The following is a 14,908-nucleotide window of genomic DNA, read 5'->3' as shown; positions in this document are numbered from 1 at the left end:
CTTATGTTCTCTTTTCAACAAGAAACGCAAAGCTGATACAAGAATGATCAGAAATGCCATTCAGTTACTGATTAAATTACTGCTGAATACGGAAAGCATTTAAATTTTGTCCTTCTTCATCTGATGGTGCGGAAATTCGGATTGTAAAGATTGCTCCCCCTCTACTTCCCAATGTACAGGGAAGGCACTTTGCAAAGTACTAAAACAAGCCTGTTCCTGAATAGCTTGCAGTCTAATTAGACAATGTATAGATAAGGGAAAATCGGAAAGAAATATGAAGTAGAATAAGAATGAAGAATTCTATAAAGGTGCTAAAGATTGTTGTAAATAATCTGAGAGAAGGTGATGACAAAATCTCTGGCAGCGCTTAGTAAAAATGTTGATGTGAGCCCACAGTAAGTAGACTATCACAAATACATGAATGTAATGTCCTTTGGGCACATTTGGTAATTTATTTCCCTGATAGAAGAATGTAATTTCATCCTTTCTGCTGCCTTTCCTTAATTGAGAGATCATCTTAAATGAACTCTTGGGCTCCCACTAGGAATTTATTTTATTCTTGAAGAATGTAGAAGGACAAATGATTGAATCTTTCTTAAAGATATTTAAAGGGACGTGCTTGAATAGATCTGTCCTTCTAAGGTAATATTATTCTTCTTATCTCACTGTGAAATTGAATTAAGTAGATACTGAGAGTGTAATAATATCAGTCACCAGAAAATTAGAAATAGCAAATGCTTGGCCTTTTAACTTTTCTAGAAATAAAGGACTTTGTTTTCCTTCTTCAACTTGTGTAAAAATGGGCAGCTTCCTCTGCAAGGAAAGAATGTACTATCCAAAACCAAATTTTTATTAGTATTATGAGCATGAAGAAACTGAGCTCCAAGTGAGCTATGTTGGGCAAAATACTATGATATTTTTTGCTTAAGGAATTCTGTGTGACAATTACGCTTGCCACAGTCATAACAGTATGTGCACATATGAGAACAGGTGTGCTATTTAAGAATGTCTCTGCTTACATTATTGCTTTCTACCTTTAAAAGTTATACTGAAGAACCGGAATTAAAAAAAAAAAAAAAAAAAAAAGAATCAATCAATGATTTTTCTCTCGGATGTTTCTTCCCACAGATTCTTTCTATTATAAATTTTTCACATGCATTGAGACCACAATTGTCTTACCTCACTGGAAATGTGAAGATTGTATTTAGCCTGACACGGCTCCGGGTTGAAAGTTGTACTTAAATTCAGAAAAAGGCATAAACTCTACACGCTTATCTAGACCTGTAGCCAGAGATGTATCCAAAGCATTCAATTCATGACTTCTATCAGGGAATTAAATTTATTTGTTCTTATGGTGTAATTTTATTATTTTGCCATCACCAGAAATTTTGCAGGCCCCGGACAATAAAATCAAAATAAACTAATGAGATCCAGAGCATTCACTGTTGTGACCGAAAAATATGTAGATTGCAGCTGGGGCAAGACTTAAATCACCACTGCTTTTTACACAGCTATTTTCCTTTGTTACTGACATCTGAGCGAGGTAGCAACGACAGGGTCTGTTGCAGTGGTCCTGTGGTAGCAACGTCTCGTATCAGCCAGTGACACACCGTCTGCAGTTATCACACTGCATTATTCACATTCGTTCCAAGCAAGGAGTGATGAGCTTAATAACACCTGAAGTGTTTGAGAGAGTTCTGTATTGTTGCTGCTTGTTGCAAAATGTACTGGTAACAGTACATTTTAAAAAAAATAAAATCAGAAATACATCCTCTGGTATAAAAATAGCAGCCTCAATCAAAAGGCATGCATTCTTCCAAATGTTTCTGTTGGCAGAAACAGGCAAGCTGTGGGCATGGAAGGTGGTTTAGTGCCAGACCCAGGGATAGAAACCATACATTAGCAAAAGTGTTTTCATTTTCATTTTCATTGTTCAGCCGTTTTTGTGATAATGACGTTATCGATATAACTCTTTCTGTGAAGTCACAAACTGAGAACTCTGACATGAAGGTCATGTTGGAAGTTGGAAGGGACCCCTGGAGATCATCTAGTCCAACCCCCCTGCCAAAGCAGGTCCTTTTAGAGCAGGTTACACAGGAACTTGTCTGGGCGGGTTTTAAACGTCTCCAGAGACGGAGACTACACCACCTCTCTGGGCATTTAATGAAAAGTCAAGATTGCCTTTCATTCCCTAATAAAATTTTGAAGTTAATTTTAAAATAAAATTTCCTAGGGTGAAAAAAGTGATAAACTGTTTTTTCACCAGTTCCAAATTTTGTTTCATTCTTTTGTAATGAAATAGGTGCTCTGCTCTGCAGGATGGCCATGTGTCGAAATGGAAAAGGTGTGCTCGCAGTGTCTCAGCGGAAGGGCAGTGCTCACAAGCACAACATGGCAACCTCATTAACTGCTTCAGTATGACCTGCAAATCATTTAAAAGAAAATAAAAATGAGACAGTGTGGCTTAGATTGTTGTTTTCTTTTTTTTCCCCAATAATGTTTTTTTCTAAGCAGCAAACTATTAATTTCAAAAACTTGGGTCTAGTTCTTTTGGACTGTAACTTTATTGACTTTAGTTGGGCTGTGCAGGGAAGAAATTTGTCCCACTACTGTAATAGCTGCATCTTGAATTGCAAAATGCCTCCTGGGACCTGTAACAACCTTGTTTATATTTGAAACTGCAGTTACTGCTAGAAGATTAAGTCATTTTATCCTTGGTAACAAGTGTTTACAATGTCAGTTAGGAGAATTTTTAACTAAGGGATTATTTTGCCTTCTAATTGCATAATTTCCTTTTTGTTATTCATTAGTGCTGATATTTATTTCCCATTTTTTCGATTTCAGTTTCCCATATGTCTGATGGAATAAAAATCGTCTAATATTTGCTTTCTGAAATATTTTTATTCAGTTCAGCTGAAACACCAACACAGATGTTCTTTTCTCTCTAATTAGCATATGTTTATATTTCTGTTAAATTAAGTAGCTGCAATAGAGCGTATATAAATAACATATAGCAAGTGTTAATGGTGGACTGGTTTGTCCCCTGAATGTTACCTTAGGGTGCAAGAATTGCAAATCACATGAGATCACGTTCTGAATCCAGTCCAAGTTCAACTCAGTCTTTTAGTGTATTCATATGAAAGGTAGTTGTGATTCTTTCTGCTTAAATAGTTGACTGCTAGCGATGTGGGTGTCTAGAAGATCCAGCTCGATCCTTGGCCCTGGTTACAGACTCAGGGAAAAGGAGGGTGACTTTGTTGCCATTTTTGTCATTTCTTATTTCTGAGGTGCCAGTAACTCACTTCAGAGGCTTTTTTTTTTTCCAAAATGGGTTAGCATTTTCCACATTTCTTGTTCACCTGAAGAAGACTACCAGGCATATTCTCTGTTTCATGAAGGTCAGGTGAATTTGGAATAAACCTACTTTTCTTGGCCTTGCATTATTAAATAGCGCCTTCAGAATGAACTCATCCAAGCTCTATTTTGCAGTTTTTTAACAGTGCTGAAGAGCCTTCTGAATAGCTTTGGTCTCCTTCTTCCTTTCTGTTATAGTGTGCCTTCTCAATGGAGGAACTGAGACAAAGAGAAGTGGTAACTTGTCATGAAGTAGGAATGTGGAGGGATGGAATCAAAGAGCTTTGACTTGAACTTTGCTCCAGCTACTGTTGCCAACCGAGGATTTTATGTGGTACACCACAGCCTCTGTGAAGGCACATAATGTACTCTCTGAAGCAGTTCAATCTAGATGTTGGGCAACGTTAACGTGTTTATAATAGCTAAAATCTGGTGGGAATGCCTTTTGGCTTTTGAATGCTGCATGCACCTTTTAAAAAATGTATCACGTTCTGAAATCGAGGTATACTTATAATGAAATAAAGGAGGTGTGCGGGGAGCCTGGCAAGTACAAATGAAGAAAGGGCGAGATGGGGTCATGGCACAGCTCCTGTTGACTTCACTGTGTTACTTCGGTAACCGTGCTCTTTCCCTTCCTCCACAGTGGTTCTCCATCATGCTTGTGTCCTCTGGGCATTCTCTCAAAAGTGAGGTGCGCTCCCCTTAATACCCTCGGTGGTAACAGCATGGACAGAAATATGCAAAACCAGCTCTTTGGACCAAATAGCTTGCTTTCTATTGGAATGGGAGAGGGAGGAAAAAAAATCTAGCGGTGTTATTTTGTAGTTGGGAAAATATTCTTTTTAGGCATAATTTTAAGAGTCTATCATAAACATACAAACCACACACGCTTTCCGTTAGGCACATGAAAGCCAATTTTTTTTTTTTAATTACAGTAACCATTTTGTTTGATATTCAGTATGTTTTACATTGATTCAATGTGTCGATCTATTTCTCCATCTTTGTACTTGCCACAGCTGGCTGCAGTCCCGCTCTGCAGAGAAAAGGATATGCAATCCGCTTGGGATTGGTACAGAAGACTGTGTGCTGACATCTGCCCAGTCATCTTTAGCTCTCTTAGGAAAAGGAAAGGAAGCTGCTTTCAGCATGGGTGTTTTGTGCTTGACATAAGGAGTATTCCTGTTTATTCACCCATTTACGATTCCAAGTATCCGACTGCAACTAGTAGGAAACATGTAGGAATAAAACTGCCTGTGTGCACTATGAGGAGAGTCTTACCATTTCTGGTTACTTTTGGTGTTTCTGATGCAATTCCTGAAGTTGCATATTGCCCCCCAAATGGGTATGTTCTTTGAGTTCCTGGAAGAATCTGTCAGCGCAATTTCATCCCCTGTTTCAAAGCAGTGGAGAACTGTTTCCAGTGACAGTTTTCAGAAATGACTGGTGACAGATATTAAGTGTGTCGGAGCTTCTTACTACACCTATGTAGTAGTGTAAAGCTGTAGATTCTTCTGCAGAATCAGGTGGAAGAAGGTTCGTGAGGAGGCGTGTGGCAGAGCACTAAGTTGAGTTGGCTTTCCTTTGTTGGAGTCAAGTCCACAGTAGAATCTAGGTGGTTCTATTTCTGTCAGCTCTGCGGTATTTTTTCCTCTGCTCTCGTGGTGAGAACTCTCCCTCCATGATTTCAACTACTACACATATGTGTGCGGTTCGCCGTTCTCATAAATATAGTCAGAGGAGAGACTTTTGGTCCCATTTTAAGAAGCTTAAACAATTTGCAATTCTGCAGCTGGCAGTTACCATCTTTCAGCTAAAAGTTACAGCCATAAATGTCATAACTTGCAGCTCTGAATGCTCCTATTCTGTTGCAGTGCCAAGTGAAATGGATTAGCGAGTCTCAGTTTGGTCTAATCTAATCTCTTTAATCTTTCTGTGGGTTATATTTATCTGCTTTACTTTATGCTGGTGTGGACTACTAGATGCATTCATGTAGTCAGAGCGAGAATCTCAGCAAAGGACAGTGTCTTGTCAAACAGCTTTTAGCTGGGTTACAACTGAACTTTTCTTTCTACTAGTTCTTTTCCTTTTTCCTTTGCAACCCTTGGGAATATTCTCACTGTCATTCTGAGCTCCCAAGCCTGCAGCCATGTCCTTGCAGGAGGGATAAGCATGTGAACTGTCATCTTGGTCTGCATCTACATTAGCATTTTAGACCTGGTCAGGAATGTACTTTTGAAGGCAGTCTCCTTACTGCAGTTCCATGTCAAGTTACGACGTGCCAAGGGATGTACGACCTGGATTCTCTTAGGATGAGACTAAACTGGAGGATGTTCTCCAGCAGCACACCTAATTCATTCCTCTGCTGATTCCTTCCATAGGGCCAGTCTAGACCTGGGCTAAAGTGCCAGCTCCTGAACCAGTTATACAGGGTACACCAGGGTGTTAGCAACACCCGATTCCCTCCATCAATCCACTGTCATTGTTCTGCACAGCTTGCTAATGCAGACATCCTGCAATGAAGAGTTGTAGATTAGTTTGAGCTCCAACCCAGTTCTGATTCCATCTGTGCCTTTTTTGCTAGCTCCAGTGGAATGGCATTAGCAAATATTACCAAGGCAATGCTCTAATTCCAGGTGACAGTTACAGGATGTTTCCTTAGACCACCAAGAATTATTTTTTCATATTTAATGCAAACTGACTTCCTAGCATTGACAGCCTCGCAATACCTTCGTGAAATAAAAGGGCTGGGAAAAAAATGGGATTTTTTAAAGGAATGCATAGGCCTGCATGACATAATTCTAGAGACTCAACCCTATTTCTGGTTATTCCTAGTAAGACAGGTAAGTATTTTGAAAATATATACATATTTAAAATAAAATATATATCATTAAATTGTATGTAGGATTCTTTGATGTGTGTTGAAATTGTATTTGCCTATAAAGGAATATGGAGAGTATTTTAACAGTTTTGGAAAGCTATCTTTTCTTTGTTTATAACTATTAAATGCGTACAATTATATTATGTCTTAATACTATATTTATTTACTGCAGGGCGTTGGGAAAAACAAGATTGTTGACAGATTCCTTCACCTTTTAAACAGGCCCAGAGAGTATTTACAGCTCCATAGGTAAGAACGTGTTACGCTTCCATACTTTGTATTTATAGTCTGATTTCCAGGGCTCTAAAACTTGTGTTTCTGAAGTTTAATTTGTTCTCATTTTAACAAGGACCCTGTTATGGTAGTTGACACACAGACCACAGAAATATATGTGATTTATAGACAGAGGCAATAAGCTAAGAGGTTGAGAAGGGGGTACAAGAATCTAATGCAGTTGCTTAACATAAGAGGACGTAGAAGTCAGAGCAGATTGACGTTAAACCGTGCTCAAGAAGAGAGTAATATTTTTCTGCCATTTCTGGAGAGATTTCCCTAAGCATGAAGTACTGTGTGAGGGAAAAAGTTCAAAGATGCTTGTTTGAATATGTCACTCACTAGTAAAGGCTTTTTGGTTTTTTCCTTTGGCACTCCCACTGACCACATGTGTTTCTTTCTCACCCATAAACATATTTGGATTAGAGAATTATATTTATTTTCACATGCAAGCTAAAAACCAGACGTCAAGACAACAAACCAATGAATACAATTTTTGAATACAATTCAAAAGCTGAAATGATGCCAAATTATCTCCCTGTATTTTATGACATGAACTTTAAATCAATATATTGACATGAAGACTGGATATGTCTAGAAGAATCAGTTTCAATTGAACCACATCCTTTTTCAGCTTCGTTCTTTATCTTTACCTCTCTGTCTTCTCCTTCCTAGCTTCATCACCCTGTCTCTTTTCATAATCACTGTTTTTTAAATAGTGCCAATAAAAATGTACGTCTTTTATATTTTGCGCTTTAACAGCACGGGTCTCTGTAACTCTCTCTCTCTCTCTCTCTCTCTCTCTCGCTTTCTTCCCCAGCTTTTTGTCTTCAGATGTCTTGTCCTTCTGTTCCTGGTCCATGGATAGCTCTGTCTCATCACTTTTCTGTTGCTGTTTTCTTTTGTACTTCCTCTCCTAGACTTCCATTACTTCTTTCCCAAATAATGCTTTTGTGACCTGCTACTTTCAGCTTTATGTTAACTTTCCTACCGTCTTCTCTGTTTGGAGCAGCCACCCTGTCCTTCTGGATAAAATACACTATCATTTCTGTGAATTCCAATTATTTCACAAAATACTACAGTACTTCTGCCATACAGAGTGTGTCTTTTTGAAAAATTGTTCTTCAGTGAGTTGTGGTCAGACAGAACAGTACTTTAACATAAATTCAGGAGAACATTGTGTAAGTATGATGTTTGGGGTCACTTTGGGGCTGTAGAATGCATTTGTTACAACACGCTAGTTGATGCTTCTCTAGGAAAAAAAGATGTGTTTGGTTTTTTTTCTAGTTAAGAAAAACTTCTATAAACAAAGTACTGGTTTTGGTTACAGGGTTCTAGAGATGGATTGAAGTAGGAAATTATGAGTAGTCCTATGAAGTTTGACAAAAATAATTCCTGAATATAGGAAGTTCAGAAATTTCTATTTCTGGGGTGGCATTTTGAAATAACCTTGTGAAGAACCCAGTCTACATAACATGTTGATAAACTTCATAGGGCATTTAAACAAGGATTACAATGTCGTTAGTGCACACTTTTGGATTGCAAAACTGATTCAGAAAATGAATGGTTAAAGGTTGTTAGTGTGAATTTAGTACAGCCTGGGAAAGAACAAAGCTCGGAGCCCAGCATTCCAAGATAAAGAAATGGCCTTGTGTATAAGATAGCGGGAGCAGCCTGCATGCTAAGGAGGGACCCAACTGTCTGGGAAAGGTGTCCATCTGGTCGGGACTAGTTTTGCGGTTTGGGATCCGACCAACCCAGCATTCTGGGACAAAGGTGAAGGTACACAGTGAAGAAGACCGTGAGCCTTCCTCCAGAAGACCCCGGCCCACGACCACCAGGTGACAGTACGCATGCGGCAAGGGGAGGAGACTTATGATAATGAGTTCCTAGAAATAATTAGAATAGTAACGCCTTTTCTTAGAATCAATTATAATAACCCAGCCCACATTAATGAATATGTATGCTTTTCATCATAAATAGACGCTTGTTTTACAAACCGGTGTGCAAGTTTGGAGGAGAAATCCCCCTTGCACCCGGTGCTGCAATAAACATACCTGCTTTATAACTCTCTGCGAGTTGTAAGGTTTGTTTCCGCGCGTCAAAACAAAATAAGAGTAAGTTTAGAAAAAAAAGCCGAACCAGTTCACTACTAAGCTTTTAGATATTTTGTGGGGAGAAATGCAGTCAGTAGCTTATGGCATAGATGTATTTTATTAGAAAATATGCTAGAATGTGAACTTCATCTTCGATAGCCCTGGGTATTTCTACAGATTTCATAGCTAGCTACCATCAATACCATTAAGCATGCTAACAGGAAAGTATTTCTAAGTATCATACTTTTAATGGTGCTTATATACATGGGTTATAAATCTAGAGTGATTGAACATTCAAAGCATGCACTTTAGTTGACTACTTTGTAAGGGAAAGAAATAATTTTACTGCTTTCTTCGTGAAACATGTGGAGGCGATTCAGTGTCAAATGAAGGTGAACATTCTCTGCCTTTTCAGAAATGTGTCTGACAGATAGTAGCTCATTAGTCCTTGGAATCTGGGTTGCAGACTCTCCAGTTCCACTTCAACTGGTTTCTGTGGAAGTGAGTGTGCACTTGTTAGCTGCATATCCTGAGGCTCTGAGTTTCTGGTGAGTTAGGGAATCTGTAGGAAAACGGATGATGATGACATTATGAGCTCTTGAACTTGCCCATATCGACTGTCACTTCATATAATTAGCTGTAAAAGAAGTAATATGCATGTATGTATAATAATGCCAATACTGAATGGGTGTTGCAACTGAATAGTAGACAGTCTGAAGTAGAGAGAGATCCTTAGCTATAAAATGTCCTTGTTGGTGGCAATAATTAAGATATAGCTAGAGAAAAAACAGTAAGAAGAGCTTTAAAATTAATATAATTAAGATCTTTATTAAAACGTAGTGTTATGTAATAAATAAAAATAGTGAATAAATAAAAGACAAAAATAATTAGACTGAATTTCAGAAGTACTCTGATTTTTTTAATCCAATTGCCGTTTTTCAAAAACTGTTTTTTTAATGATGTTAAAGTGCCAAAATCATGAAGAGATTCCAGAAGTGCTTACTTTCAACAGCTTGTGAGGTAAATAAGGGGGAAGTATACCACAATATAGTGTAGTATGTTTTCTTATGCAATGAAATTGATGTCTTTTATAGAAGAGTACCTTACCCCTTTTGCCAGCAAACAGGAACATGGAAGAACTAAAAATGCTATTAAATCTCCTTTGGGTTTGGTTGTTGGTTGGTTGGTTGGTTGGGGTGGTGGGTTTTGTTGTGGTTTTGTTTGTTTGTTTTTTGTTGGGTTTTTTACTGTTGAGATGAAATAGTATAAGGAGTTCTGCTGATCTAACACTACATATTTTCAGTGACATTCAAGCACGGAATATTTGCCTTAGAGACAATGGTCTATTACCAGGAGTAATTTTCAAGTCTCACATTTTATATCTTATTCTTTAGGATGATGAGAGGAGATAGAAGACAGAACAAAAGAGAGTGCTTTTCCTTAAACATTCTTTCTGACATTTGTGTTTACTTGCTGTACCACTGATTCTCATGGAAGGGTCAGCCTGAGGTTAAGGTTTAGATTGCTTATGGTGGTTACAAATCCTTATTCTTAACCTTTCTTACAGCACCTCATTGAGAGGTTTTATTTTCTTGAAATTGTTAAGTCTTATAAATCATTTTGGGACCATAAAACCGAAAATCTTAACGGGAAGGAAGCTGTGATTAGATTTAATAAGGAAAACTTTTAAGAAAAATGTTTGCTTATAAATTATTCAAAAAGTTGGCTACTTCCTTTTACATACTTCCTAATATTAGGAGTTGATCAGGTGTTGACCAGTTCTCTCATTGCATTAATTGTGGGGTTATAGGACTCTTTCTGAAATGGGCAATTTGGGCTCGGCACAGCCTCTCTCTAGGACTTATGAAGCATCTGGCTCCTTTTCCTTGTTGAAGGAGGACCTTTCAGCTGCTTGGATTTCCTAGTCACTCCTTTCCTACAAGAATAAGTTTCAGCAGAGAAATGCTAAATTTTGTTTACCCCTCAGGGATGGTTGTCTCAATTTTGTGCACCCAGGACACCAGCTACACATTGCAGAACATACAACGGTGTTGTCTTGCCTAATATTAAACTGTAGGGTTTTATTGCTTTCACCTTGAGCGTGCGTTCATGATGCTGCTAGAAGGGTGACAATCTATGAGGCCAATAAGAGATCTGTGTAGAAATTAAACATTTATTGGATGACTTTCTTAGAAATGTTGATGTCCTCCAAATAAATGTAACAGAGTCAAGTGTTCATGTTGCTCCTAAATGTGTGAACCCTGGAAAGTTTCATCATTTTATGAACGTTGCTGTTATTACTTTCGCTATGTCTCGTGTGAGTTGTGTGGAAAGAAATTGCCAATGGTTCTACACAGAAATCTGAAGCCAAAGTTGATAGACTAAATTGTGGATCAGTAAAACAAATTTCATTGAATCAGGAAAAATATTTTCATGGAAACCAATAAAGTCTTGCTTTAAATTACAAAGTCTCCTGGACCAAGAGGATTCCAGAGAAGGAAAAAAAAAAAAAAGTTAAAGCTTTAGAGAAGACTCAGGCAAGAACATGTACCCTGCTAAGACTATAAAATCCTTCTTAGCACTGATGAGAGTAATAGATAAATATAAAAATGTAAGCTCCCAGGTCTCCTGCATAAATATGTCAGAAGAAAGTATCATGGACTTTAGACTGTTGCTCCTTTGATGTGATCAAAGAAAAAAGGATTAATTTTACTTCTCTTATCATCAAATTAGTAACTAATTGCACACAAAGAATGGCTTTGATGGAGTAAAATGTCCTTTACCTCTCAGTTAACCACTTAGGTTTGCATCTATTTGGAATTAAGTCATACGGCCAAGCTGCTTTGTAAATTTTAATGACAATGATTTCTCCTCCTTGAATTTACTATTTTTGTGTGGACTGTATTGCAGAACTACAGTATTTATCCTTTTGTTTCCAATGCATGCTTGATTTATGGCTCCATTTTTTTGTTTTGTTTGTTTGTTTGGGGGTTTTGTGGGTTGTTTTTTTTTTCCACATTGTGAAGAGACTTCTAATAGAAAGTTTCCTGAAAGTTTAGGTTCTGACTAGGAAGATGTAAAATTCAGTGACTCACTTTTTATAGTAGTTTCTGCTAGTATAAATGAGGTGCTAGCTTTTACATTCTAAAGGCATTCGGATTAATATATACATCAAGTTTTTGGAGTCATATGGTGTTATCTGATCCCAGCTTTCATTAAAATACACTTCTAGTCTTTAATACATGAGCTTAAAAAAGGAGAAGTTTTACATGTAATTTATTCTCATCTGAAATCTTAATTTAAGCAACTAAAGAGAACTGGAAAAATACTGTGGAGAACACGGAGCATCAACTAAAGCCCTGTGAAGGCTGCCACTTCTGTTCTGCTGGGGTTGGATCTGCTTTAAGTAATGCAGCTAAAAAGAGCAACTGGCAACACAAACCCTCTGAAATTATTATCTGCCATCGCGAGTTGTTCTCCTAATTGCTCTGATAGCAGACAAAAGCCTCTCTGTCTTGGTAGTCCATTTAAGAAAAATGAATTGGGGAAAGAACGTCTGTGTTCCCAGCAGTACATTTGCTTGGTTCAGGAAGGCACAATTTTCATTTTTCTTTGTCAGTGCCTTTTCTTTAAAGTTTGTTATACATCACACTCCTTGATTTTTGAGATATTCAAAAGCTATCTGGACACGGTCCTGAGCATCCGCCTCTAGGTGGCCCTGCTTCAGAATGGAGTTGGACCAGATGAACTCCAGAGGCCCCTTCCAACCTCAACTACTCTGTTATTCTGTGATTTAACAGCAATTTCTGCAAGGTAGCAGCTGGATGACCACAGCTAGCTCTTATTCTAGGGATGTTGTAGTAACATGTCCTGTTAAATCTTTATTGTTCAGTGGAGGAGGGGGGAAAGTTAGAACTTAGTTTATCTTGTCTTCATAAAATGAGACGGTAATTATAATAATAATCCAGCAGTGTTTGTTCCATGTGGGGAGGCCATTTGCACTGCCCTTAGCTGATGTCCAAATGTGTCAGTATGGAACAGCAGTTAAAGTTGAGGGTAATTAAGAAGCAGCTTCAGACTCATTGTTTTCAGAACAAGAAAAATAGGAACATTTTGTGTAATGAGATTGTTTGATAACTTCTAGAACATTTATTATTGTTATGATATGAGTGTAAATAATGAGCGGTTGTTAAGGAGAAATTTCTCTGAGATGTTTCCTGGCTTCACGCTGTCTCAGCCATAGATCAGCTGTAGAAAATGCAAAAATTGCAGCCCGCCTTCTCCTCCGCAGTGTGTCTGCCACAGGTGTTCCTCTAAGCAATTCGAAACGTTCAGGAATATAAAGTACCAGCCCTTTCCACTGTGATGGGAACTTGGTTGCTCTCAGCTAGTGGGAGAACTGGATCCCCCCTGAGCTACTACATATGGGACCACTGAAGCCACGATAAGTAAAACTAGTCAACCTCAACTCTGGTATCTTCAGTATGTAGATCTGCAATAATTTAGTTGTGTAAGAACATCACTGTCGCTTACAAAAATAGAAGCTTTTGATGAGCAGACTGCAGCGTAATCTACGTCAATAATTTATTGATGGCTTATGAATGGATTTTCTGCTGCTTAGAGCTTCAGTGAATCTGCAGAAGATATGAAACGATTAATTCTGTTCAAGTGTTCTCTTCCTGCACATCAAGAAAATAATCTATGAAATTAGTTTATTGTCAAGGAAGAGAATAAGAATCTTCATATGAAAATTCATAGGACAAAAAGAGGGAGTGGTTTTTGGTGTATGAGAGTTGTTCTCTGTAAGGTCGAAAAAGTTAAAACTGCTTATAAATACGATTTTGATGCCTTTTCATGAAAATAGAGAATGTAGGAAGTTTTCTTATTCAGCTTTTAAATAAGAGGGTTTGTGCCCTTAAATGAACCATATTAAGTCTTAGTTCTCCATGTGGTTATCTTTTCTTACAAGTTGAGATCACTTGTTTTCCATTTTTCTAGGCATTAACATATATTTTAAAGCAATTTAGCTTTGTTGTAAATTTGATGTCTCACCACTGTCAACAGAATACTAATTTCTATAGAAATTCTGGTTTTTATCTGATAATCTTACTATTATTTTAGAAGATATTACACTACCTTAGTCTGTTTTTTCCTAATGTTACATTTTCTTTCAAAGAATTTACCAATGGTATTGCATCTTCCTTTCAAAGTTACTGTGTTTGTTCTCGTGACTGATGATTGGAAAGTGTGATACAGGGTTCAGTTTAAAGATCTACTACGTTTTGTCTTGTGCCTTTTCTAGTCCCTAATAAATTACAGTAATCTGATGATCTTCCAAAAATTAGCCAAGTTTACATGTGTTATCCTTTTCAGAATAAACGTAATTTTGCTGTGATCTTTAACAATCAAATTAATGGAGAGGTTTGGGGTAGGACAATAAGCTTATGGTGTCCCTACAAGCAATACTTACTATGGACTGTCCATTAATCTTTAGATGTTAATTTTCTTTCCCTCTTTTTCAGCACACGTAATCAGTATAAAATCTAATTACCTGTTTCCCCTATTGAGATCATTTAAAATTACCCTTTCAGCTTTATTGACTCCAGATTATTTAAATTCTAATGAAAAAAGTTGTTTCAGAAGGAATAGCTTCCTTTTCCCAAGACACAGATGATCACCCGATACTGTAGAATTATAGGGTACTTGTTCTCAGAATTGCATTTGGTTATCTTCTCTTGAAAGAATATAGGACCATGTAAAAAAAAATAAAAATTAAATGCCGATATAGCTCTGCAGGTCTGTTTTTGACAATGAAGAACCCAGAAAACCTGTTTCTATAGTGGACTGTTGTTGAAGCAAGTGCTCTTGAGCTGCACTGGTTTGTTAGAGGAATCCATTGAGCACAGTGAAGATGTGTGTGTGTTATGTATTTGTATGTTGACAACCTCAAAAAAAAAGAAAAAGCTAGGTAGTTTTTCCTGATGTTTTTGTGTCATGAATGCATATGTCTAGAATATTTTCCTTCCATTTATTTTTTGATTTCAACACGGAAACCTTACAGTGTGTGCTTTATTCTTGATGCAGCTCAGGTTTGGAAATAATTAATAAGACAACATATTTTTGTTATGAAGATTCAGGTTATGAAGCACTGAATGTATTGGCTAGCATATAATAGGTGACTTTGTGCTTTTTTACTCTTGTTGTTGTTTTCTTAAATACATTTCCAATCAATGCAGAGTTGCACTGCAGAGCTTCCAGGAGTTCCTGCAAGCTAATGGTCTCTGTTTCCAATGTCAGCTTTTCACAA

General features: G+C 37.5%; 1 protein-coding gene across 1 annotated transcript in view; it reads left to right on the top strand.

The window, feature by feature from the left end:
• VWA8 (von Willebrand factor A domain containing 8) overlaps positions 1-14,908 on the top strand; it is a 198,872-nt gene that overhangs the window by 86,268 nt on the left and 97,696 nt on the right. The window contains exon 21 of the mRNA XM_074168332.1: positions 6,405-6,481. Coding sequence (XP_074024433.1) covers positions 6,405-6,481 — 77 coding nt within the window. The remainder of the gene's footprint in view (positions 1-6,404; positions 6,482-14,908) is intronic.

The sequence above is a fragment of the Numenius arquata genome, chromosome 1 (genome assembly GCF_964106895.1).
Source record: "Numenius arquata chromosome 1, bNumArq3.hap1.1, whole genome shotgun sequence".
NCBI lineage: Eukaryota > Metazoa > Chordata > Aves > Charadriiformes > Scolopacidae > Numenius > Numenius arquata.
This window is presented reverse-complemented; position numbering and strand designations above follow the sequence as displayed.